The following is a 27,052-nucleotide window of genomic DNA, read 5'->3' on the forward strand; positions in this document are numbered from 1 at the left end:
TTGCATCCAAAGGTTTTATTAAAACTTTTATGTAAAAAGTCAGACTTTCCAAAGGCTGAAGAAAATGCAAGTTTTATGTAGCCACCTCCCACCAGTGGCATAAGCCCAAAGCTTATGAAGGCAGACACGTTTAAAACAAAATAGAACGGTTTTGGTTAAAGCCATCCCAGTAATGTCTGTATCGACTTGTTGTTCCTGCATACATAGGTTAGCAGGAAAAAGTTTTAAGTATCTGAAGTGATAGGAGTGCCTTGTAAGTATACAATAAAGTCGTAACTGGAGAGGGCTCTCAATTAACACTTGACCAAAAATGGTTTGTGACATCCTTTAAAATATAATTTAAGTATGCTTTTAAAATTCCCATCTCTTACACCATGTGCAGATCCATAGGCTGACAGCCTAGACCTGCACGTGGTCTTCATTGTACGGATTCGTTCCTGCTTTGTCTATCTGTCTGGGGTTTATGTGCAATACTCCCTGATGTAACCTCTGACTTTAAAGGACGATTATAACTCTTTGCACTGGTTGGGGAGAAAAAAAGGAAAAAGTTTGGACATTTTCAGAGAACTGTAAGAAATGCAGAGAGTTGGAATGCAGGTGGTGGCTTTTCTGACAGCCCACGGGGGCTCTGGGAAGCCAGGGCTGCTGGTTCTTTCAGACCTCCATCCCTGCTGCACGTTTTCCCTAAGGCAGCAGCTGCAGGGGATGGGAGGCAGGAATTCGGGAAGCCCGAGCTAGTCCCTGGGCCAACAGCGACACCCAGGGCTTCATCAGCACAGTCAGTCCCTCTTCCCATCTGCTCCCCGTGCTGCCTGGGAAGTTTTCCAAGGCTTACCCCTTTTCTGTTCCTGAGTGACTACGCTGATTGAGAAGGAAGTAATATTTTACCGTGGTAATTTTATCAATAGAAATCCTGTATACTGGTGCACTGCGAGTAAATTAGATCAGCCACAGGCACGTACATCTATATTCAAACAACTGCATCCACATGAAGTGGATTGTACTTTCTCATCTCTGTCAAAATAGTTAAGCTGGTGTTATTTGTTTGCAGCTAAGGTCAAGACAGACAGCTTATAAAACCTCCCAGTCCTGCTCTGTCATTAAAGCAAGAAATTGACTGAGACCATACTGCGATTAATTTGGTAAGCTTTTGTTGAATAAATGTATAAACCAAGATGCCAACAGTACGTATGCTCGAGGAGTATGTCACCATCAAAATAATAGATGCAGGTTTTTATAACAATGAACACTCAATCAGACTTCTATTAAAATGATCCTGAACAACCCCCTGAAGACACATACCTGAACAAACAGTGGTAAAATTATTAGAGAGGTAAAAGCATTAATCACTCTAGAAAAATATTTCAGTAGAAGCAGAAAAATATCCCAGAACTGATCAGGGGACAGGATTTACAGAGAACAACCCGCTGTCTGTACTTTCCACTCCCGGAATGTGAAAGCTTATCTGGCAGTCACTGGGCTATGGCCACATCACCAGTGTCCAGCCCACGTGGCTGCTGAGGTAGTTTCTTGTTTGGTTTTCAAGTCCAAGTTTGCTTCAGGTCTGACGAGGATACCTGTTCCTCTCTGCAGGGCAGGAGGCAGCTCAACTGGAAAAGCACCAGGCTGAAACAGCAGTAAATGAAGTAGATCAATGACCGTAGTTTTACCACCAAGCAGAGAAGTTGTAGAGGGTAAGGGGATGAAGTTCAGAGTTTGTACTTTCCAGTGGAGAAGCTGAGGCTCATTGAGTAGAAAGCAAACAAATGAAATCTCTGTTACACCAAATGAAAGCATAAAGGTGCAAAGCACTGATTGTGCTTCGAACCAGGGCATGAAAAGTTACAGAGTGCAAAAAGCACAGGAGTAAATAACCCATGAACTGATGGGTCAGGCTAGGCCATACATGAACGTAGACTTGGTCACTCCCATACGGTACCGTGGGGTCTTTTTAAAAAAACAGCCATGGGCATCCTCTAACTGAAAGAGACCTGTAAGTAAGTAGTACTCTGAAAATCAGGACTGAAATGTCTGAAGCTGAGCATCCAAAATGTGAAGCATCTGTGATTCATGTAATTCTGAAAATGTGTGTCATAGTCCATAAAATAATCACACTTTCATGTATTTGCTGGTCGCTTTCAGGCTGTTTCCATGTTTAGTAGGATTTATACTGAAATAGTTATCTTTCTGCCTGCTTTTTCAAGGAAAGATGAAGCAAACTTCTGTTTATTCCTGCCATGGCACAGCTGGAAATGGGATATTTGGAAAGCCAGCAACCCATACACCATCAATGTGAGAGGGTTGCTACAGTCTGCAGCTCTGTATCACCAGCTTTCCTTCGCACTTTTTTTTCCTTCAGAATTTGGCAAGAAAGGTTATTTAAAAACCAGTCTACATCTTGATAATCTTCAGGCCATCGCAAATACCGACCTCTTTGTAAGAAGTTTCGAATTGGTTTGTGTTTCATCAGTTGATACTGAGAAAGTGACCCAACCACTACCATAATGAGGACATCTTTCAGATCACAGAAGTACCTGCTCTGGGCAAAATTAAAGGCTTCCACACACCACCCATCTTTGAGAAACTGCCTGGTCACAATGCAAATTGTTTTCCTGCTGTTCCAAATGGCATCACGAATATTGTTGATGTGTTCTTCCCCGGGCAAGAAATCTCTTTCCTCAAAGCACAAGGTAAATCTGTTTTTATCAAAATACTGTGAATCCAGGTGCTTTAGCAAAGAGTTCTGGACCCATTCAAAGTCATTTTTGCTGTAGCACAAATACGCATCATATCTGTATCCACTTTTATCTACTACTTGTGGATAGCTGTCTATAATTTTTTTGGTAATAGTTTTATACCAGACAAAACAAATCCCCCGACAGCGAGTGTAAATGGTGACTGCCATCAGCAACGCTAGAAGAGTGATGGAGGTGAAGATAAACACTGAGAACCTGAGTGTCTGCTGGAGTTCATCTTCATTGCAACCATCGTATGTCAGAGATGACAGTGGTACTCCTGCAAATGCAGGTGGGTATGCACAGTACCTGTCAGATTGTGAGCCAGCCAGGGTTACGTTGGTTTCATTTAGCCATGCTAGTAGGCTCTTTAAAGTACAATCACAGACATAATTATTATGTGTTATATCCAGAATATTCAAAGTCATAAAGACTTCAGGCTCAGGGGAAAAAAGCTGGTTTCCAGATAAGTTTAGGTTTGTTAGGCTTGGTGGAAAAAGCCCAGAAGAAAGATGAGACAGTAGGTTGGAAGCTAGATTAAGTCTTTTTAGAGATTTTAGACCTCTGAAAATCTCCTGTGGAAGAGCACTAAGGTAGTTGTTATTCAGATGTAGAACCTGCAGTTTGGACAGTGCCCTGAACACGTCCAAACATAAATCTCTCTCCCACACAAGCTGTAACATATTTTCACCTAGATCCATATAGATTAACTGATTGTTTTCTATAACATTATCACTTTTCACACAGTAAGAGAAGCGATTCTGTTTTAAGAAGATATACTGCACATCTGGAACTTGGAAAAGAATATATAGGTCACCCAGGTTTGCCAACCAATTTCTTTCTAATTCAAGGTAAGTTGCTACTATTGCTGTGTCAGCTATAGACATTAGCTTATTGTCACCTAAAAAAGCAGCGGTCAGATGTGGAAAGGAAGGGAGTTTTTTAATGGCATTGTCTCGGAGATCAATCGTTTTCAGACTTAGTAAGTTACGGAATGATTTTTCACCAATCATCCCAATATGATTTTGCTGTAAATCAATATACATGACACTATGTAGACCTTCAAAAGTATAATCATACAACTCACCTAAAAGATTACTTGACAGATTGAGAATTTTTAGGTCTCCCAAGCCAAAAAATGCTTGCCTTTGGATTTGATTTATTTTGTTTTTGAAAAGGTTTAGCAATTCCAGATTACCAAGGCTTTGAAAGATTAAAGAATTGAGAGAGAAAATGTAACCATTTGAAATATCAAGCAAGCGAAGATCACTTCTTGCTAGTCCTGCAAATGTATCATTATCTGGATTTTTAATGTTATTAAAGCCAAATCCTGAACCCATTGTATGAGACCTAAATATTAAAGAATCAATTTGAGTCCCTTGAATGGCTGTACAGAAATAGCGGACTTTCTCTGTGCTCCAGCCATTGTTACTAAGGTCTAGTGAGTTAAACGTAATATTTTTGAAAGGATTTGGGCATTTGGCCCAGACCATTTCATCTGTCATGTACAAATTATTAGAACTGAGGCTAAAAAATAAAAAGCGTTTCCCTCGGAAGCTGGTAAGATTGCTTTCACACAGGTTGGATATCTTGTTGAATTTCAGGTTCACAGTTTTCAAGACGGTTAGGTTATAAAATAAAGGATGAGGCTGAAGTTTTGTAATTTGGTTCCCTGATAGATCCAGCTCTTCTAATGAGGTTAAATCTTGAAAGTAACGTTCCTCCAGGATGGAATCTCCTAGGTAGTTCTGAAACAGACGGAGTACAGTCAGACTTGGCAAGCCCACAAAAGCATCAAGATCCAGTTGAAGAATCCTGTTGAATCCCAAGTCTAAGACACGAAGTCTTGGCAGGTTCTTGAAAGCTCCTTTTCCTATGGTAACAGGATAGACATACTGCGTTCCGATTTCCAACACCAACAAGTGCTCCAGCAGTGGAAACGAAGTTGCAGTCACTTGGCTGATATAGTTGTAAGTCAGCAAAAGCTTCACCGTGTCCTTTGGCACAAGTGGAATATCTGTGAGGTTGCAGAAGTAATATAGGGAGACTTGGGCTTCTGAGTAACAGCTTCTAAGTGCCCATGTGTCACTAGCTAGTGATACTCCAAAGACAAATACGAGCTGCTGATATAGCATCATGAACCTGTGTGAAAACAGTGAAAATATTAAGCATTAATTCTGCAGTTGGCTATCTATGCAGTAAGCTGTACAGCACATTTGTAACAGTTGTAGAATAAAAGGCTAATGTCACGCTAAGAATTACTAGTGATTTGGGATTTATCCTTTCTTTGAAGTCTAGCAGGCATCATTTGATAGGCTGGCTGGTGAGAAGATGGGTCCCTATGAGAACTGAGCACCTCTACCACCTGAAAAGTAACTCTGCTTTAGGTACATTAAGGGCAGCATGAAAACTCCACTAGGTAAGTGTGAAAATCTTGCCCTTGCTATTTCATTTGCATCATGGAACTGATAATGCTGGTGTATTAGTTTCATTCCTTAATCAGTTAGCCAAACAGGTTTAAACAGTTTGGATAACCTAAGTAAGGTCAGTCGAGAGCTGGCCAAGGCTGCTCTTCCCCTGAATGCTCTCCTTGTCAGGGTGATCATGCTACTTGGAATTCAGATTGCTGTCACACACAAGTGCCTAACTGCCGTGAATTTTTAAAAAGGTGACCTCTTCCAGGGCTCTTTGAGCCTCAGATTCACCCTGTGATGTGAAACTGTTCTTGAAAGGGTTGTAAAGTAGTTTTGAAAGTACAGGCAGGAACAAGGCTGACAGTGAAGGAAAAGAAAAAATGCAGTACCCCGAAACTGTGCCGCAAGATTTCATGTTTTATGAAAAACTACATTTCGTGAACTGTAAATTCCTAAGCTATACAAAAAGGTGCATAACGTAATTTATGCAGCTCACTGACAAATCCATTTATTAATTTATTCCCACTCTGGATTTTCCTTGCATTATGCCATCTGTCTGCTTGTCTATCCCTTTATCTGAGACAAAAACCTTTTCAAAGCAAGATTTTTACTGAGTCTGGTAAAGAACAGAGCAAATTATTAACCCTAAAGTGATTGTTTGTGTACTGCAGTTTAAAAAACAACCTTCTAACTAAGATTTCAACCATCTGCCTCTGCTTTTTAAAACACATTTATTGAAATGAAATGACAACCCAACCTCCAGCACAATCTGCTTAAAAATTGGTAAGTGTAAAATCCTTGTGGAACCAAACCCCCGATGGCCATCTAACGTCTGCAAAGTACATCTACTTCAGAGAGGAAAGAAGCTGGACTTTGAGCCAGTAATTAAGAAGAGGTAAACCCTGCTAATTATTATGATGATGATTTGAACACACTGCTACTTTAAAGCACAAGTACAAAATTCTGTGCAGAATATTGCACTTGAACTAAAATAATCTGCTTCTTGCCATCATACAAAGTGGTATCTGGGAAATGAAGAGGTACGTCAGTAGAAACCACCATGATATTCCCACTGCAAATACCAAATGAAAGAGCTAGCCATTTTTTAGAGACTATCTGCTAAATAGGAAGTACAAGGATACTATAGTACCATCAAATCTTGTATCTCACTGTACCTAACATTTTTGGTGATGGTCTCAAAATCATTTGATTATACTAAAACCTTAACTTGTAACACCTGTGACTGCTAAGGGGAGTCCGCAAATTTCCACCCTACAGGCTTTCCCCAAGGGGGAGGACACATACTTTGTAACTTAAAATACTGATCTTGTCATTTTTAAGACAATTTCATGGTTTTGGGACAAGATCTTATTCTTGAAAGTAAAAGAGAGTATGAATATTCATACTATATATGTTCATAAAGAACACTTGGATAGAGTGCTGAATTCTGAAGTTCTGGCATTCAAATTTCATTCATATTTTGTCTCACTACAGAATTTAGGATGTGCTGCAAAGAACAGCAAATTGCAGGCAGTGAGTATCAAAATTCTGTTATAGAGATTTTTAACTGCATCGATGGGGAATAATTCCTAGTACTAGAAAATAATTGTGTTTTCCACCCTCTCTTTTCGACTTAGCATGCAGTGTTAAAAGGGGACATTATAAGCAGTAAACTATATAACGTTTGTCTTTGCAACTACAAAATATTGTAGATTATTAAAAAAGAAAACATACAGCAGGTCGTTCAAGATCTTGGTTTTTTACTTTTCTCTTTGCTTGAACCATGAAAACAAAACACCAACTTTCCCTTTTATTACTTGTTAACTATTACAGTAGTTCTTTTGTTGACACCATAATACAAGATGTTTAGCACTAATAATTTTGAATTAATGTAATTAACCTTTCAGACATTTACATGTGCATTCCTTGTCTTTGCCCAAATGCCATGGTTGGTTTTTAAAGTTTGGGCAAAATCACAGCATCACCAGCAGTGACAAATAGATAGTACTTTGGAAGTAGAAACGTAATAGACGTGTATCTACTTACCACAAGAAAAAGCCTAAAATGTTTACAGTGAAACAGTTAGAAAATGTTGTTGGTTTTAAATTTTAAAATGTAGTTTTATTTTTATCATTAGAAAATAAGGAAATGGTGAAATATTTCTAGCCACCTTTGCTTTTACACTCTACCTGCTTTTCCACATTCTTATAAGCTAAAGAAGCCTCTAACAATCTCTTAACAGTTGTTACACTCCACCTCGGCTCTGGTTTGGTGACAGGGAAGAATTCATTTGTAAACTCTTTGCTCCCTCAATTTTTTCTGCATGTTACTACCTTTTCCCCTAATCTTGGCCCGCTGCGACGAGGAGGATGATGCTGGCAGTAAGTAATGCCTCTTAGTGCTCTCATAAGGACAGCAAAGATTTTTACGTTAACAGAATCCCTCCATGCAGCATTTTATATAACCCTTCACCACTGTCCATTAGCACCTAAAACCTTTTGGGAAGAATATTCTTCCCACAAAATGATGACCATCCCATTCAGTTACGTGCCTGTGCATGGACATGGAGATTAAGGGTTGTGTAAATGCTTCATTTGTTATTGAAAACTGAAGCAATAAAGTTTAGAGAACCAGAGCTCAGCATGTGAGGTTTTGTTTCCTTCCACCGCACTGGTGTCAGAAGGGGTGAGCAGCAAAGGGAAGTGGAAGAGTAGAAGGGGGAGGAAAAACGCAGCAAATGCTTTTGGGGTGGAAAGTCCTAAGCAGGGTATGTTTCTGAGCAATGGAAAGAAATGTACAATGCAGGGTAGATATTCTACCTGGATCTAAAGGCAGCAAGCAAGTGCATACACAACACAAATACTCTAGCTGCGGTCTCAGCCTCCTCGGGAAGAGGGCATCTGGATCAGGGAAGGCTGATGCAGATGCTTTGAGTCGTTTGGAACTGACCTACACTATTGTCCTCATTTTTAAAAAAACTCGGGTTTTGCTAACTTGGTTTTAAATCGCCTAGAAACCTTCATTAGCACAGCAAAAAACCCAAAGGGACCTGACAGTACCTGAGAGTGGATGTTGTAGTAGTGCCTGTCCATCTCAGCGCAGTTGTGTACACCTCAGGACGTCCGCAGAAACTGTCAGAAAGCAGGGCCCGAAGTACGGCTGAGCAGGAGAGCTAGGGCTGTCTCCTTTCTGACGTACACAAGCCCCGAAAGAATTTAAGAGTAACAGCTCTCCCATGGAGAGTTAGAAATCCCTTGCCATTCTCCTTTCCATACCCCCAACAAAAATGTACCGGAGTCCACAGAGATGAAGAACAAGTCAGATAACCTATTTTTCTCCTTACTAATGGCCAACGGTATTTGCTTGCTTTTAAAAAAGAGTGATCTGAAAGGAAAATGTCAGTCTCCAAAGTGGTTTTGTGCAGCATTCCGTACATGCTTACTCTCTTCGGCAGCCTCCCATGCTTCCCCCACATAACCTTAGGTCAAACATGAACCAGCACATGCCAGTGGAAGTGAACAGACGTGTTCCATATGTGCTTACAATAATGAGAAGTGGGCCTAAATGGTTCCCCACTGTCAGCCATAGGTTTTGGGGAACTGGGCTGCAGAGACGCTGGTTATCTGGGTGGACTCTAGAGAAGATGTCTGATATAATCATCAATAAGACTTAAAAACTTCAAAAATATTTTCAATGATCTATTGCAGTGACTGTGATACCCTCTTAAGAAGTTTTTTCCTAGATGATGACAGGCCACCAGAGGAGTTGTGTGCCCATCAGGAACACAGATCCCTTGAAATAATTCCACAAGGATGAAGTTCTCTGACCAAGAATACCGGTCGTTTACGTGTTTGGGGTGTGGCTGGTGGATAAAAAGGTAAAGCTGGTAAATTTTTCATCTTCTGCACCAAAGAAAAAAATTTTGTTTTGCCGATGCTGATTTTCACAAAAAATCCAGGCCATTTTCTGTAGGTCACTGAATCACAGATGAGTAGGGTATATATATAATAAAGGTAGCAGCATCTTTTGATAAGTGTGTGAGAATCTAATTTCGAATTGCCGCAAGCCTGCTTTAGGACTAAGGGATAAACATTAATGCTACTGCCAAGCTGGTAGGTTTTTTCCCCCTTAGCTCCATAGCTAAGGGTCTTGCTGTTTGGGCAGTGAGACAGGAGAGCTCACCTGGAGCTGCGTGAGTGCTGCTGTTACTCTGCTGTCTTTCAGTGAGATGCCACTAGTTGTCACAAGTAGCACAAAAGCTCCCCAGAGAAAGGGAAGGAAGATGGGATTAACCAACTTCAGGGTGTATTTTTTGTCTGTAAGTTCAACACATAGAAGATAGTCCTCGTTTCTCCCCTCTGTACCCAAAAACATAAGGCACTGAAGAGACAAAGACCATCTTACTTGTCCCTTATTGTTTTTTTCTGTTTTGAGATGGATTTGTGTATAAAATTGCACTGATTTAACTTAAAAAAGGATATGCACACTGCTTTCCTCATCAGTGTATGACTTTTCTTCTGAACATTTTGAAAATATATTTAAGTCAGCTTCTATATGTTTATATCCAGAGTCCAGCTAACTGAACAGAGGCTGTTTTACATTCATCTAACCTAAGCTACACTGGGTTTGCAGCAGAGTTTATAAATAAGTAACTAGACAGACTGGTGCCACACTTCTGCTTTCTGGCAAATTCTAAGATTTGAAATAACTCTCTGGTTTCAGATCTAATCAGCAATAGATGTTTCTGTATAGAAAATTAAACATTTTGCTTTCTGATTGTTTCAAAATTTCAAACGTTTTGCTTCTGATTGTTAGATACTAATATAAACACATTCCTGCCGACTTCAGTCCCTCTCTTACATTCACCAGAGTATCTTTCCTGACAGATAGGGATGGACATATTTATAGTTGTGATAAAATGAAGTGGGGGTCCTGCCCATATACAGCTTCTGAATTCTGCTTGAAGTAGTTATGCTCTTAATATGAAATGGTTCTGGCGTACTGTGCCTCTGCATAGCATCCAACATTACTGGCCAAAGTTGCGGGATATCTTTCCCAGACCAGAAACAATGGTCAGTTGTGAAATCCTTATGGGACAAGGGATTAACAGAAGAGTTAGTTAACCCCGGATCTTTCTGCCAGAAGCTGGCAAAGCGCAGCACTCACGAACAGTACCGACTGCAGGTACAAAGCGTGTGGGCATGAAAGAGACACTGGGAAAGGGAAACAATGAACAGGAGGAGTTTGGAACCTGTGATGGGTTGACTCTGGCTGGATGCCAGGTGGCCACCAAAGCCACTCTGTCACTCCCCTTCTCAGCTGGACAGGGGAGAAAAAATGTAGAAAAGACTCATGGTCAAGATACGGACAGGGAGAGGTTACTCGCCGATTACTGTCATGGGCAAAGCAGACTTGAGTTGGGGAAATTAGTTTCATTTATTACCAGAGTAGAGTAATAAGAAAGAAAACCAAATCTTGATTCAGCCTACAAGTTTTGGAACAAGAATTCTGACAAAGTCAAAGAAATCTTTTCTTTCTTCTCTCCCGCTTCCTCTTTCAAACCCAGTCTTCTTTTGAGAACAAATGCTTGGAAATTGTTCATGTCCTTATAGTATTAAGTTTAAATACCTGATCTTTGTATACCTGTAACTGATCAGATGCTTGGAACGGCTCCAGGAAAGGGGTTACGGCAGACAAAGCAGTCTGTTGCCACTCAGCCATGCTGACAGGACAGAGCTGAGCCGTAAGATACAACGAAACACACGTACAGCTTGTTGGCAATGGTGTCTCACAGTTCAGCAGTGTGGGATGGCTGAACCAACCCAGAAGTGCTGCAGGAGCATACGCAACACTACTGACCTGAGACGTGGTATGTCAACGAATGATCTCAGCTCCCACTTCCATCTTCTTTTCTTCAGTCCCTTTCTCTTTTCACTATACTTAGGCTTAGGCACGGACCGAATACACCAGCATATAAAGGGGGTTTAACTCCTACGTTAGCATGACCTACTGCATCTGTCCTCTTCCCACGTTGCTGTTTAGTCTGGTTGTAAAGGTAAGACTCAAGTTATCTGCATAGAGAATTCTGGATGTTAGCTACCCAGTCAGAAATGTAATCCCCAATCAAAGTCTCAGAATGAAGACTACAAAGCATGCACAAACCTAACGCAGCCCGTGCGCAACTGTGTGCTCTACCCCAGGTCCATGGCTAGTGCAGCTCTTACCTTCTTGGATTGCATTGACCCTTCCATGGAAACACCCAAACAGAATGAAGCAGACTTGAAAAAAACCACAAAAAGTTGTGTGTTTTCTTAAGAAGAGAGTAACAAGTAAACCCCACTGCAAACAATGGAAAAGTCTTTGTTGTTAATGTGTAACAAGGCTGAGACATCCTGCCTAAAATTACTGAAATTCACCTGAATAGACAAATGGGTCCCAGACTCATTCTTTAATTCTTGGGTCCTGTCCTGCTATCCAGATAAAAGAGTCTCCCTGTTCAGGTTTCCCTATATATTCATGTCACAATTATACAGGGAATTGAGTCATTCCTACTTCTTGGAGAAAGTGCAGAACAAGTAACATATCCTTGCCTGACACCCTAAAATCATCAGTCTTTTCTTCACTCATGGCAACTTTCCAATTATGGGCATCTTTCCCAGAGGCTGGTGACATAACTGACTGTGGAGGGCTATTTGTATCTGGCGCTTGGTAAAATTTCTCAGAAAAGAACCCAGAGACCTTCAAAAAGCACCCTTTTTAATCTAACAGAAAGCCTACTGACATGGGGTTTGTAATATTTATCTAGGCCATAAAAATGATCTTGAAAGATATATCACAAACAGTAAGTCTTTGTTCTTAGACTGGCCAGATAAAGGCCAACCTCTGTTGTGAAAATTTGTATTGCTGCTGTTATCTGATTAGATCAAATCTACTTACTGAAACAAAAATAAAGCTCTAAGCTTTCACCCAGGCTCTAAGCCATCATAATATATGCATTTGTGCTCATAAAATGCTATGCAGTGTAAACACTTTTCTTCATGAGGCCCCTCTAGCCAATTACAATCTAAAAAAGAAACAATTTTATGACTTAAAAGATTAATGAATGTGGCCCTTCCCATCCCCTCAGCCTCTACCTTAAGTTGCTAGGATGCTTAACTCAAATTTTCCAACTTAAAATCAGGAAGCCAGGAAGCATGTTATAAGGCAAGTCAGTACTGTGACAGTTCCTGTCATTGATGGGGTACACCTAAGGCAATAAGGCATTTAATGACCTCACAGAGCAGAAAGACCATAATAAACGAGCTGCTGGTTTGGGTAATCAGAAGCTACTTATGGGATGCAATTATCTAGTTCCTGTTCATCATCTAGATTTGTTTGTATTTATCAGTTTTGATATCCCCTCAGATTATATGATGAGATGCGGACACAAAAAGGCAGTGTTGTTCCTCTATTATTATATAATAACTGGAGAGTAGGCAGAGAGAGAAAAAAATAAGACGTGTAAATTGGGAATGTGAAATAAGGAATAGCAAAGCAGCCACTATCAAAAATAAATTGTACTGTGACCAAAATGAGTTAAATACAATTAAGCATGCATAAAAATATTTAGTCTTTTCTATCATTATTCTTCTATGTAATCAATTTCTGGAGGCCTAAGAATGATACATACCTAATGAAAATAGGTGAAGGATAAGACTCATTCTGTAAAGTTCATCACTTTAAAAGAAAGAAGTCTCTAGAAGGGTGGGAAAATATAGACTAAAAGATGCTCTGGGCTATTTCTCTGGGGGACAGGCGTAAACTGGACAGGCAGAGGGAGGGTGCTGTAGCCCCAGGCTCCAGGGAAGTGCCCCAGCCCCTCTGTCTGATGGGACCATGAAGGCAGGGAGCGCCTCAGCTAGGCTTGAGAAGGGGACCAACAGGGTTTCTTATGCTCCTCCAGGTCCTAAGGAAATGAACTTCTCGAGGCTTCAGTGACGACAGTGAAGATTCCTGGGGTTTTTTTCCAACTTAGCGCTACAGTTGTTTCCCAGCAGATGCGCTCGTCCAAGCTGCAGAAACCACCCGTGGTCACTCACTGTCACCACTCAGGTATTCCTGCCTCACACCCTGAATCCATGTTGACGTTCTTTTTCTTTGAAAACTGTCATGTGATAACTGCCTGGTCTAGACTAGAAACCACGCCAGGGAAGCGGCGTTTCCTTCCTGTTAGTTTCCCTTCCCTCTTAGCTATCATTTTGGACCCTGTTTTTCACAAAGTGGATTTAGCCCATGGACAAAATGTCCTTTTTTTTGTGCTCACAGGATAATTAGAAGCAGCCAGGATTAAAACTTTCACCTGGAAAAGATCAAAGTGATAATAGGAAAGGACTCTCAAGATGACAGCAGAGTTTTTAACTTACAGGAGGCCAGCTTTCCCAGACGGGACAGAAATTCTCAAGGAAGTAGCAGTAACTGGAGAAGCAGCATTGAGATTGTAACTCCTGGAGTCACAAGCAGACCTCTGCGCAGCCTTACCTGAAAAGCTAACATGTTTATAACGCTCGTCAGCACTGCCGTGCCTGTGAAACAGTGGTCAGGTGTAAAACAGTGGTAGTGGTTCAGGACCTCAGGTCAGCAAAGATGACTAAATGGCTGGAGAGGAAATGGCATGGTTGCCACACCTGCATTCCTGGGACACAATCTGGCATGTTCTTTATTAAGAAAATATTAGAAGAGTATGACAGGTGCCTAAATATGTGGAACCAAACAGAAAAATTGATAACAGAGGGATGTTTGCTTTTGCAAATATGTTTTTTGCACCTGTGTTTTAAAAAAGCAAGCAAAAGATAACAAGCTGCAAACGTCCAGTGACAAAAGGACCATAAATATAGTATGAAAGAGAGACAGGCAGGCAACCTGCCCACCGTCTAAGTGACGTTAGAAACCTGCTCCACTCTTTCCTGGAACGGAGACATTGAAAAGGTACCTTCTGAATTTCTTTGAAACAGGCTTTATGTCAGAGTAAATTTGAGTTAGCTCTTAACTCGTTGGGGGAGGAAAAACACCTGAAAATCACACTTAACAAGTGTAGCTGACATGACTTAGTAGTGTAGAACCTGTTGTGCAAGGAGACCTAACAAGTGGAGAATGCAGAGAAGCAGCTAGTAGCCTTTCTGAAACAGGTGCTGTGTGAGGCTGTCGGTGAGTCAGCCGTTTCTTTTGGCTCACAGTGTGGTAGCAGAGTCCTGGGGCTCACCTGCACATATATCCCAGGTCAAGTGCTTATCTACCGGTTTTCCTTATACAAGGCGGTCCCAACGCAACCAAGAACAGCTGCCACACAGGGTAACCTGCATGAATGACAAGCAGAGTAGAAGCAGGAGACCGAATTACACACTCCCGCATGTAGATAGGTATGCATCTGGTTTCCGAGGCCATAAAAGACCTGCAGTCTGACACGTAGGACTGCCAAATAGAAATCCCCATGCAGGTTATATTTTAACTTCTGTCCCTACCCAGCTCCTTCTGGAGAGAAAGCTAGAAATGTTTTCATTTAGCAGTTAGTGTCAGCTTCACTCGGTTCTGTTTTCTGCACAGTGCAATGCCAAAGCCTTTTATTTCACAAATATCAACTGTGGAAACACTGGTTATTTTTGGAGTGGAGGCACTCTCCTCCCCTTACAGGTCATCCAACAGAGTGAATAATGTTCAAGATTCACTAAATCAAAGACATGTTTTAGCCTAATGAAGGGTTGGGGGATGCTTTGTATGGGGGCCAAAGAGGGGAGGGAGGAGACCTGCTCTGGGCAGTTTCCGTGTTCTCACTACGCGTATGTTCAAGCCAGAAACCATCCTTTGAGAACAGCTTGGAGGCCCTTCCTGCCCTCCCCTTAGCTCCTGCTTCTTACCAGCTCGGTCAGCTCCTAGAGGGTCTTGCACAGTGGCACAGCCGGAGGGGAAGCCGGAGTGCCGGAGGAGCCGTTCCCAGTTAGGAGGAAGAGGCAGGTCCCACGTGCCCCCAGGCAGAGGATGGCATTGCAGGCACTCTCCCACGGCCTGGGGGCACGCTCCCCGCTACAGCCACCGAGCTGAAGGCGCACAGGAACAAAAAGCAAAACAATTTTTGCTTTTTAGCCTGAGCAGCAGCCGCTGCTGCCTTCCGGGCTGGCTCCGAGCAAGCAGCACCGTCAGTCAGCCCGCGGTGCGGCCCCGCAGCCCGGCGCTGGCCGAGCACCCTGCCGGGCCAGCCGGGCCGGGCACCTGCCGCAGCACGGGGTCACCCGGCACCCCGGGGGGAACCACCCCTCCGCCTGCCCGCCGGGTCCCCAGCTCGGGCGCCGGCCCGGCCAGGCCCCACCAGTCCTACCTCGGGCGCCTCTGTGCCCTTCAGGAGCTCCTACCTCACGTGCCTTCGGTTCCCGTCAAACGGCTGTAACGGGCCTTGTCTGCCTTGAGGAAAAGGACAATAAATCGGCTAAATAACATACTGGTCTGGAAATGGGAAGCGCAGCGCTGGTGCCGAAGAAGGGCGGGTAACGCATTTCGTAGCGGCTCACGGCGGAGAGGCCGCGGGCGGAGGGGAAGGAGCAGCCGCGGCCCGCACCGCCTCCGCCGGGCCGGCCTGCGGGGTGGGCCCGCCCCGGGGCAGCGGCCGGTCGCGGCGGCGGGCGGCGGGCCGGGCTCCCGGGGCGTTCCGCGGGGCAGCTCCTTCCCTCGCACGGCCCGGGCGGCTGAAGCCAGGGCGGCCGTGTGGCCGACAGCGCGGCGGGCACGGCCGGGGAGCGCGCCGGGCTGGGCTGGGGGTGCCCCGCTGCCCGGGACCCGGCCCGCCCCGCTGCCCGAGCCCGCCCGGCCGCCGCGGGAACGCGGACGGGCCCCCCAGGGAGCCGGGGGTGCGGAGCGGTGGCTGGGTGCGTGTGGAACGGGGAAATAACCCGCCGTGGAAGCAGAAGGGTAGAGACAGCGGTGAGACCCCGGCAGGTCCCCTCCCGCGCGGGTCCCGGGAGCAGCCGCCGGACCGGGGCCAGGCGAGGGGGGGCGGCGGGGCAGCCCGGTGTGGGGGCAGCTCCCACCGGCGGGGCAGCCCGGTGTGGGGGCAGCTCCCACCGGCGGGGCAGCCCGGTGTGGGCCGGGCCGGGCACACCGACTGGCTCAGCCTCGGCAGTGCCGCCGTTCGGCCTCGCTGGCGGCTGGGTGCCCCAGCCATCGCTCCGGGGGGGCTGCGCCGGCCCATCCCCGCCCCTTGCACCGTGCGGGTGCCCCCCGGGCCGAGCCACCGCGGGCGCTGACCCTCTGCCCCCGGCCTTGTCCCGCTTCCCCTGGTCACCGTACTCCAAGTGCAATACTCGGGCTTCCTAAGGGAGCCAAACTGAACCAGCTCCATCTGTAGCTCAAGTGATTTCATTGCCTATTACTGTAATTCTTAAAAGAGGAAACCAGGAATGAAAAGGGGTGTGGGTGTAAAAGAGAGGATAGAGTAATTTTTATTAAAAAAAAAAAATAGTGATTTAAATTTTCATTTTGCATTTAAATGCAATTTTTGGAAATTGATGCTGTTTGAAAAAGTGGCCGCTGGTGAGCTAACTCGGGAGCGCAGTGCTGCCTGGCCACATCCTCAGCAGTCAGCTGGGGACCCGGTGGTGTTGCATGGGGGATATGGGTTCTGCAATGTACATCAGGTTACCCAAAGCATGACCTGATCTGGACAGCTGGAAATGCAGAACTCAGGGTCAGGTCTTAAGATTCACCTATTAAATAGAATGAGGCCCCACTCTTGCGGTTGCAACAACTCAGCCTCTTGGAATTAAATGCCTAAGGGATGTAGACCCTTCTCCTTTCCCTCCACTCAACGGTCAGATTGCTCCTTCCAGTGCCTTTCTTTTCCTGACAGGACCTGAGCTCTGCTGCTGATGCCCCCTGACGTCCTCCACCAGACTGCGAGGCTGTCCAGGTAGGAAATTCTCACACTTTCTTAAGCTGTTCTACTTTGTATGGAATCAGCTGGGCCGGAGAGGACACCGAAGTGGCTGTCTTCATGCTAATCCAGGTTATCTACCTTTCATTACTGATACTTAGGTCATGCCTGTATTAAGTACCTATAAGTGATTGCATGTATATGTATTTTAACGATATTGGTGCACCTCTCTGGTTGCCTGTGATATATTATACTTACATTTATTCAGCTGAGAGATTAGAACATACTCGGGCACTGAAACAATAGTTCTAAAGCTGCTGAAAATAGGACCTGTGTATCTCGAGAGAAGTATTTTTGCTAAATTTAGAATACTGTGTGTAAATTAAACACAGGGAATCAGATGAAGTCCGATAAACTGGTTTAGGAAAAGCCCTGCAGAATTCTGTCAGGTCACACAAGGTGCTACAGAAGTGCCTGGGAACATCCCTTGTTTTGTGCGAATTTACAGCGGGAGGAAATGGTCGTGATGCTTATGCTCAAATATGTAACGCGCACTTTCTGTTCCATCCTGCTTCTCTCACTGACTTATGGTTGAGTAGATGGAACTGGATACCTGAAGTTCTGAATGTTTTCAGGATTGCTGTCAGTTGTAATTAATAGGGAGAGACAGCAAGTCTGTAGCGTCTCATTGCTACTGAGCCTACTACTGCAGCACCTCCCTCCAGGTGGTGACAGCTAGAACCAGCATCAGGATTTAGACATGTTTGCCCCCAGTTTACATGTCTCAGCGTGTGTCTAGCTTGGATACTTCACTTATAATCCTGTTGTAGCTTGTCAGTGTAGGTGGGAACTACCTAGGTTTTTGTGGATCCTGTCAGCTTGGGCCTCTGACTGCTCATTTATGTGACCCAGCAACGTGCATTTGCAGCCCAGAATGCCAACTGTACCCGGGGCTGCATCAAAAGCATGAGCAGCAGGTCAAGGGAGGCGATTCCCCACCTCTACTCCGCTCTCCTGAGACTCCCCCTTGGATTACTGGATTCAGCTCTGGGGCCCCCAGCATAAAAAGGACATGGACCCATTAGAGTGAGTCCAGAGGAGGCCACAAAGATGCTCAGAGGGCTGGAGCACCTCTCCTGTGAAGACAGGCTGAGGGAGTTGGGGTTGTTCAGTCTGGAGAAGGCTCTGGGGAGACCTTGTAGCAGCCTTCCAGGACCTAAAGGGTCCCTACAGGCAAGCTGGAGAGGGGCATGAAGTGATAGGACAAAGGGGAATGGTTTTGAACTAAAAGAGGGTAGATTAGCTGTTTGGAAGAAATTCTTTAATGTGAGGGTGGTGAGGCACTGGCACAGGTTGCCCGGAGAAGCTGTGGATGAAGCTGTGGATGCTCCGTCCCTGGAAGCGTTCAAGGCCAGGCTGGATGGGGTGTGGAGCAACCTGGTCTAGTGGAAGGTCTCCCTGGCCACGGCAGCAGGGTTGGGATAAGATGATCCTTTCCAACCTAAACCGTTCTGTGATTCTATGATTCTACAAAAGGCTGATTTTATATTGAAGTTACTGAAGTGACTAGAATGCAGTGACAGCTTAGGTGCCAGCTAAGCCAGTTTCAGATTTTGAATTAAAATTTTAAAAGTGGCTGAAGCAACAGGTAAGCAGGACTGCTATCCTTTCACGGCTATAGTCTCTGAGCATCTTATTTTTTTAATATACAATGTACATTTCAGTGTGGAAGCGAGGTATTCACTGCTGCTTGTTGTACAGTCAGCTGTGACAGGTGGTCACAAACTTAGAGAAGTGTTTTTGGCAAAAGCTCTTGTCAAGTTATGGGTGCAAATCTGACCTCAAACTTTTCCACTTTGGTGTGTTGACTTTGATTTACCACTGCACAATGCTCACACGCTACTATGATAACTGCAGACTTGCTCTGGATTAAATCTTTTTGATTCAATTATTTAAAAACCCTAAGTTTAAAATGTGTAAATCACAGGACTCTATAATATAAAGATGCCAATAGATTGAGCTACTGTGCTTGTGTAACTCAAAGAGAGAAAAAAAAAAAGTGACATTTTCTGTTAATGCAGCTGTATTTTTCGTAGCAGTGTGCTGACGTCTTTCAGTGCCTTCTCGCACAGAGGAAGTAATGTAATTCCAAAAGACGCAGATGAGCATGTTATATTTTGACACACCTACACAACCATCTTATGTTGTTCTGTCGCTTGCAAGACATGATCGAAGCTACAACGTTGTCTTTCTGCCAGGTGTCTGTGTTAGGCAGACGTGTTTCTTGCTCCTCTGTTGTCTTAGGCAAGTCACATACCCATAGCAAGCTGCGCACGTAGCACCTTATCACCAGCCACGATGTCTTCTACTGATGGGTTTGTAATATTTCCAGTGTGTCCCATTTTAAACATGCTAATAAAATACATTAATAGTGTGCTCTCTTTATAAACTCCCTTAAAATGCAACTAGGATGTAATCTTTATTGAAATAAGACCTGAACAGGTGCTCTCTCTTGTATTTAATGGAGTGGATTTAATACTGCAAAAAATGTACTTCCAGCCAAGTAACAGGCCCTTGTGTGTGCTGGTTGTGCAAAATGGCATTTGCCAGTTGTAATGAACTCAGACTATGAAATTCTAATAGCCACTGAAGGTTATCTATGGCAAACGGCTAATACCTTCTCAATTAAGGTCTGTAATTGCACTCTAGTGATTAATGCATTAAATCTCTGATTTCTTACATGCAAGACACTTACCAAATGTGTATCTTATTGCACCTCTGGGCTCACCTATAATGTACAATAGGCAGGTGAAATACATGAACATTTCCCACAGGCTTCTTCTAAAGCAGGCTTCTGCCCACGCAAGATCAATGCTGTAATAAGGTCATTATTTCTGGAGGCATGCATTTTCATATCTTGCATAGGTAATGACATTAAGTTCTTTTACCTTGTAAGTCTCAGTTAGAATTATCATATTAAATACCAAGAATTACTTGATTTTTTTTCCCACCTGGATTTCACAGTGAACAGGAAAATCTGTGATCTTCTTAATAAACCTTCAGATTTAAAAAAAAAAGAAAAAGCCAGTGTGGGTTGTGTTGAGTGTTTGGGGAATTATTAAAGTGTTTTAGGAAGCTTTTATCAAGGCATTTAACAGTTTGTCCACAGAATGGGTAGAATAAGAAAAGATAAATTTATACACATACAAAGATAATTATTTTCCCTTTATGGATATAGAAAGATCCAAAACGAGCCTCTGCAAGTGAATCTTTTCCTGGTTTAGGTAGCATCAATTCTGATCTGAATGTGCTTCTGTGAGCTTCATTCTTAGTGAGACTGAAGACTTTGGCGAGGCAGGTTTTTGCGTGTTTATACCGTTATAGCCTTGGCTGCCACTGAGTTCAATTACAAATGTGACTGTTAATTTGAGCAAAGAGAAAAGCAAGATCAGTAAAGTCTAACAGAGCAAAGTTTGATCAGTTGACGCAAGTGCTCCATCAGTCTCAGCATAACAATTACTCAACATACTAACTTTTAGCTTGAAAATGCCAGTATTTTCATTTTAGCATTTTGAAACCAAAGTTTTGTCTGTTGAAATCAGTGTGGTCAGATCTTGGCAAAAAAAGCTCAGAGCCTGTGCTTACCCTGCTTTGGATTCTTAAAAATAAGGTAAAAATACGCAAAAGGATAGTGTCCGAGGAAGTGATTTGGCCTGCTCTGCTGCTTTCCAAGGTGAGTAGGTTGTAGGAGAAAAATAAACTCCCATACTTAATATATGTATTTATTTATAAATAAATATATATAAAATACAGCCCGCAATTGTCTGACCTCCACAGCTGTACAGGGAAAATCCCTATTTCAGGCCCTCCAAATGCAGCAGCAGCAGCTTCCCCCCGAGGCCAGTCTGAGCAGGGGGAGACCTTTGTTTGGGCAGCACCGCTGGCCAGGCAGCTGTTCCCCGTATTCTGTGAAGAAAAGCAGACCAGAGCCGAAACCTGTTCTTACACTAACCTAGGTACCTTTCAAACATTGGAATTGTAGTAAAATGACCTGTGACAGCTCTCATGTTATTGAATTCTCCGGCATTTACGTGTGAGTGTATACACATGCGCACTTGTGCAAAGCTCAGGTCTCTGCCCACAGAACCCCCCAGGGAATCGCACAGCGTGCACGGTATCAGGTAAAACAGGAGAGAGCCCCAAGGAATAAATCCTGCAGCACTAACAAAAAGGGAAGATGAAGGTAAAACAAAATCCACTGGTAACACCAAAAGAAATGTCCCGTGAAATTGAAAATTGTACATGCTGACAATATGCCGAGGTTCTGCATGCAAGTGGGATTTAAAAGTCAGCACCTCCACGCCAGCCTCGCGGCTCCTGTTGCACCCGAGACGCCTGTCACTTAACAAGTTAACAACAGCGTGTTCAGCTGGGATGGCTGGATTGCCCCATTCTGACCACTTCTCCAAATGTGAAAATGACAGATGAATTGCAACACATCACGCTGTACCACTCAAAAACACAAAGGGTGGGGGGAAGCACTAAAAACAGCACATCGCTTCTTGCCCTCCCAGAAACATTACTCTTCTAAGGATCTCCAAAGTGGTTTATTAGCAAAGCATGTAATAACTTTGAGAAAAAGTCCTGAACATTTTTTTTTTTTTTTTTCACATGGAAGGATGCCCGCAGGCATTAGAAGAATAATCTGAAGTCTGGATACTAGATCATATTTTTACCAAGAATCGTTAGTAATTTTCTACGCAGATTCAAGAGGAAGGACTGGTGGGCAGCCGGGCGAGTTCCTGGGCTGGCTGGCAGCCCCTCTGCTGCTGCCGCCTCCGGCACCCACCCCCAGGGGGGAGAGACCCCAGAGCAGTGCGGGCAGGGGGACCGCCTGCCATGGAGCTGTGCCAGAGGCCGTGCTTCCCGGCAGTGCCCTGCCACCGCAGCCCCCTCCGGAGAGGTGACCTGCCACTCAGCCTCCTGCCCCACAGCAAGTCGTCACATCGACTGGGGTCTCACATGCCAGGATAACAAGACAGAGCAGTTGTGCTGCGTCTCATTCCTCCTCGCTCGGTGCCCGGTTTAGCGACGCCCCAACCAGTGCTGCCAGCAGCTGCCAGCCAGGTGTAGCTGCAGAAAGCACTTGGAGCTGGGTGTCACATCGCTTCTGGCGTCACCCACACCTCAGAGTCCAACCCTTCCAACCTGAAACGTGTTTTACGTTTGTATGGCCTTTCCTGTATTTCTTCTACCTTTTTTGACTTGGCAAGAGTTTCTGCTCATTTTGTGCCATCAGCATAAGCCCAAGACGCTGCTCTTATCTACACCTACCTGTTCCTGCCATGGAAAGTGCTGCTTAAGGGGGAAGAGAGAGACGCTGCAGAGGCTAAGCTTCTGTGACTCACTGCCTGTGAAGCAACCATCACCTCACAAATCATGTTTGCTGGAAAATAGCATGCTTGCCCTTTTCAGTAACCCCACAGACTGCTGATAATTTTAGTCTGCTTTGTACATTTTGTGTCTAGTCACCTTTGCTACCGCTTTTCCTGGCCAATGCACCAGTATTTGCGTCGATGGAGCTGTGTGGGTCAAGGCCCGGTACAGTTGGGCTACAAATAAACTTAGTTTCTCTTTTGCTCTAGTGTGTATGGTGTAAATCCAGAAACAGCCTTCAGCAGTGAACAGCTTAAGAGAGCAGAATCAATTCTCTGTGACAGGGCCAAGGGGTAAAGCATTTCCCAGTTACCACAAATTTGTGTTTTGAATTTTTTTGGATTTCCTACCTTCCTATATAGAAACAGTTGTGTTTGGCACCTGCACGTGTGAGTCCATCTACATTTGGAATTTTAAATCTACTGCAATCTGCTTGGCATCAGTTTCCCTGTAAGCTTTTGGCAGATACTTACTGCTCTCCACAGTCATTCTTCATTTCTTTCTCTGTGGCCCCACTAATTAAAGCCTTAGCTCATTTTCCAAACTGTCTTCACTCTATAAAAGAGAAAAATACTAATCAAATGTCAAAGGCCTTCAAACCGTTGTATTTATGTTGCAGCCTGTGAGGATTACGCAGGACTCTGACCAGCAGCCTGGGCTGTGTGCCTTTCTCACTCAGTAAACCAATCTTCTCCACGGAGCTTAAATACGTAATTGCATGGCAGAGGCTGCTTCTTTCCAGCAAAAGCAGTTACGAACACGCATTAAGCTTTGAGGTTTCAATGCAATCACGGGCTAATATTTGTCTGGTTTACAAGCTGGTTTTTCTTTCCAGGGTCCTAATTCTGAATGTGAGATTTGTCTGCCCTGTTGTGAACTTCCTCTTCAAGTGCACGACTGATCTGAACAGATAAATGGATACACAGGGACAACACAACAATGAGGCTACTCCTACGCTTGATTTTTTTTTTTTTTTGTTTAAGGATTTTAAAATCTGTTTTGTTTTCAACAGCACTCACTTTGGAGCTGATGCGAGTTGAAAATACTCACTACATCATATAGCCGGGCCAGAAGAACATGCCGATACCATGACTCGTTAGCGCTGAAGGCTGCTGGTGCAAAACCCTAAGAGGACAAACCAAAGAAAAGAAATTACAAAGCACTGCCACAGAGGGAGGCCCATTCTGTCGTGGGCTGTACATGCACCATGTTCAGTGGAGGCTGCAGTGCCCAGCGTACTGGAGCAAGCAGCAGCAGCGTGGGTGGCACAGGACGGTGACTGGGGCAGAGCCCTGGTCCCTCCCCCTTGCATGCAGAGGCATTGGCCTCCCAGGTCTCGTGTCACCCACAGATGTGGCCGCAGGATGCGCAGATGTGTGCTGCAAACGTGGGTGCTCCCAGAGATCCAAGGCCCACTGTCATTTCTTGCTGATTATTTGGGAAAAATGTCCCCTTTTTAGTTACCGTGTATTCAGTCTTGGACCACAGAAGTAAAGTGCATGGAGTTCAGTTATTTTGAGCTTATTAAATTATTGTTAATTTCTTGAGAAAAGATACTCACTACCTTTCCTTCTGAAGAAACCCAAAATCTAAGTTTATCTTGGGTGTTGGGATTTTTTAAGAAATTATTTATAGTTTTTAAATTACGTAGTAAAAAAAGCGTTTAGGAGATGAGAGAGCAGCAGGTGGTTGTTCTTGCGAGTGCTGCAAACAAACTGAGGCAATGCCCTGTGTGCTGGAAACCAACAGGCAGACCTGTGAGGATGAAATTGCATTTTAAAACTGAATTTCAAAGGCAGAAAGTCCTGTCAAGAAACTCCATCTGTGTTAATGGATGGAAGTAATTTCCTCCCTTGTTAGATATTCCAGAGCAGGCAGATACTTGATTTACATCTGCTGTCTCCTAGTGACATAAAATATGGTTTGGTGATACAGTCTCAATGAAGACACTGAAGGTCAGGGAACAATTAATCACTTTCTTGTGAGATTTAGTATAAAGATATTTGGGCATATTTAGGATATTTAGGCATCTGAAGATGAAGACAGCACCACCTGGATTTAAAAAGTGTCTAAGATGGGAACTGTCTTGCTGTCGCTTGTCAGTGCCTAGAGCAGCCAAAGGCTATCGACAAACTGTTGCACGGCCCTATGCTGTGAAGGCTTAAAGGAACGCAGAGCACCACGATGCACCCAGTCAACCTCAATTCATTGCAAAATAGCGTAATGCAAGTAAAATCAGCTGAGTGGAGTTTCCAGAGTCCAGTTTTGCTCTAAACGAGTATAATGCTAAACCCTCACCTTCCCTTGGATGGGAACAAGCGGTCTGTTTTCTGCTTCTGGCAGTCAGGAGAAGGGGACTCCCAACTGCCTGGTCAGAAAGAGATCATTGCTGAAAGGGGTCCCAGTTTCCATCCCTTTCACTGGAAACCAAAAGCAGTGCCTATATCCAGAGCCTTCTGTCTGTAACAGCTCCTGGATTCAAAACTTCAGGGAACAGGAGACTGCCAGACCAGAGAAGACTGACGGGAGGCATCGTTGCCTTTAATGATGTTTCTTCTTGGCAATTTTTCTACCACTTTTTCCACAAATCATTGAGAAGATTAGCTAAGTCTTGCCGCAGGTATGTCTATGTCCAGTAAGATATATTTGTGATAGATCAGCCCAGCACTGCAAGCCTAACTGAATGCTGGACTCCTTACATCTGCCACGATGTCCTTTCTAAAGCTGGGCTTCGGCACTTCCATGGCTGTATCTGCGCTGCACACTGCTGCAATATGAATGAATACGTAAGTGAACCTAGGAAGTTACTGTGACGGCTCTCCCCCCAAGTGGTTGCCCAGAATCTAATGGAAAAACAAGCAGTAGGTGTACAAACAGGCAGCTGACTGCCAGTTGGACTCACCCCCATTTTTGCTGCAGCACTTCAATAAAAGCCAATTATACCAAACTCCAGTAACGTCTGTATTACTGATAGACTGCAGACGTATTTAGTCTTTATGAATGAACAGGCTAAGCGAAGCTAAATTGTTCTGCTAAACATCTTAGTGAGTAATTAACCCTGAATTATCAACAACAGGCAGCTATGGTAATGGTTATGAAAGAAATAACAACCAGTTGCACAGTTATTAACACGAGAGCACTGAACAAGGCAGACGAACAGCATGTGCTGCCATGGAATTAATAGAAGGGACAACAGTGGCAAGTGCCATCTCCCGCAGGGTGGTACAGTTCCAGGGGGCTGAGATAGCTGCCGAAAGACACTTGCTTTGGCAAGAGCAGCATGTACTCAGCAGTAGACGGATGCAAGTCAGAAGCGGATGGTAATAAGGAGCATTAAAAATAAATCTAACCTAATTAGGTAAAAAAAAAAAACCAACCAAAAAGATGCGAACCTGACAGCTGAGGAGCTGGCAACTGTTTAGTTTGAGCAGTTACCCTGTGGACAAGAAATTCATACTGGAGCACCAGGACGCAGCCAGATGAAGTGACCTGCTGTGCACCCTGTGCTCCCTCACTGGACTGTGTCAGTGCCCATTTTCTGAAGCTGTGAGCTCACCAGTTTCAGAAAGGAGAGTCTCTTTAAAATGTCTTGTTTTGAAACATCCTGAAACATCAGCTAATTCTTAAACATCTCTGATACCATGTTTGTATAGGAGCATTCACATACACCTGCAAATTCTGGACCAACGAAAGACCACGGGCTGACAAGCCTGGGACCGAGGCATATAGATACATCATGGACGTAGCAGTGCGGGCTCCCCTCGGTGTCCCTCTCTAACCCTTTTCACGGACCATTTGTCAGCAGAGTGAGGAGCTCCACGTCCCTTCTCGTCCTCTTTGCTGAGAAGGTAAACGAGGCAGGCAAATAAGAGCAACCTCTTATGACAGAGGAGACGTGTCCTCCTGGGTACTGCACTGCAATTAAACAACTTGTTTTGCTTCCCAGCACGACTGAGGTGGCAGGATGAAACTGAAAGAACAGTATTAGTTACAGGAAAGAAAAAAAAAAAAAAAAGGAGAAAGCGAGTAGAAGGATAAGCAGAGGAGAAACAGAAGGCAAACACAGTAAAATGGAGGAAGTGGAACCAAATCAAACCAAGGTCCTTACTGCAAGCAGAACCAGTCTGTCCGCTGAAACGCAGAGGTGGTGCAAAAAGAGCTGCTAGATCCTCAGACTAGGAAGCCTGTCTTCCCTCCCCGCCTCTTCCCTATTTTTTTATTTCTATTCTTTCTTTTGAACCAGTTGTATTAAGAAAACAGCTCCCTCTGTTCTTACTGGAGAACATGGGGAACTTACCCGTGTAGCCTGGACTTTATTAAAGTGTCTTTTCTTCCTTCTCCGCGTTTCTGTTTAGTGAATCTAGTTCTCCTGGGTTACAAAATGTCCCCACGTAGCAGCTCCCCCTGCCCTGCAGGACAGTCCCTTTGCCTTGCTGAGGAAAGCTGCCTCAAGGATCCCAGCCGGCCTTATCCATCCGATTTCTGTATGGGGTCTTTGTGAATTATAAGTCCGCTCTGACACCTAGACAGCAAATAATTTAATCTCAGGCTACCACCCTTTCTCTTCTTAC

General features: G+C 44.3%; 1 protein-coding gene and 2 long non-coding RNA genes across 16 annotated transcripts; 1 reads left to right on the forward strand and 2 right to left on the reverse strand.

Annotated features, from left to right (window-relative positions):
- TLR5 (toll like receptor 5) lies at positions 1 to 15,702 on the reverse strand. 11 transcript variants are annotated; one of them, XM_037406070.1, is made up of 5 exons: positions 15,532 to 15,616; positions 14,388 to 14,481; positions 13,552 to 13,666; positions 11,009 to 11,488; positions 1 to 4,877 (listed from the first exon to the last, which is right to left on the reverse strand). In XM_037406070.1, exon 5 carries the CDS (start codon positions 4,871 to 4,873, stop codon positions 2,288 to 2,290), a length of 2,586 nt encoding a protein of 861 aa, XP_037261967.1. In that variant the 5' UTR covers positions 4,874 to 4,877; positions 11,009 to 11,488; positions 13,552 to 13,666; positions 14,388 to 14,481; positions 15,532 to 15,616; the 3' UTR covers positions 1 to 2,287. The 11 variants fall into 11 exon arrangements, 10 of the variants coding, with proteins under 10 accessions (XP_037261967.1, XP_037261968.1, XP_037261964.1 ...); XM_037406071.1 differs by lacking the exon at positions 11,009 to 11,488; XR_005107113.1 differs by lacking the exons at positions 1 to 4,877; positions 11,009 to 11,488 and adding an exon at positions 12,872 to 13,200.
- LOC119156392 lies at positions 15,565 to 26,819 on the forward strand. 4 transcript variants are annotated; one of them, XR_005107117.1, is made up of 3 exons: positions 15,565 to 15,663; positions 17,022 to 17,081; positions 23,494 to 26,514. It is a non-coding gene; the product is annotated as an uncharacterized LOC119156392 (long non-coding RNA). The 4 variants fall into 4 exon arrangements; XR_005107115.1 differs by lacking the exon at positions 15,565 to 15,663 and adding an exon at positions 15,709 to 15,785 and having other exon boundaries at positions 23,494 to 26,819; XR_005107116.1 differs by lacking the exon at positions 15,565 to 15,663 and adding an exon at positions 15,852 to 16,084.
- Positions 19,350 to 23,637, reverse strand: LOC119156393. Its single transcript, XR_005107118.1, has 3 exons — positions 23,532 to 23,637; positions 22,955 to 23,036; positions 19,350 to 21,011 (listed from the first exon to the last, which is right to left on the reverse strand). It is a non-coding gene; the product is annotated as an uncharacterized LOC119156393 (long non-coding RNA).
- Positions 26,820 to 27,052: the final 233 nt, after the last annotated feature.

This window comes from Falco rusticolus, chromosome 12, assembly GCF_015220075.1.
Source record: "Falco rusticolus isolate bFalRus1 chromosome 12, bFalRus1.pri, whole genome shotgun sequence".
Lineage (NCBI taxonomy): Eukaryota > Metazoa > Chordata > Aves > Falconiformes > Falconidae > Falco > Falco rusticolus.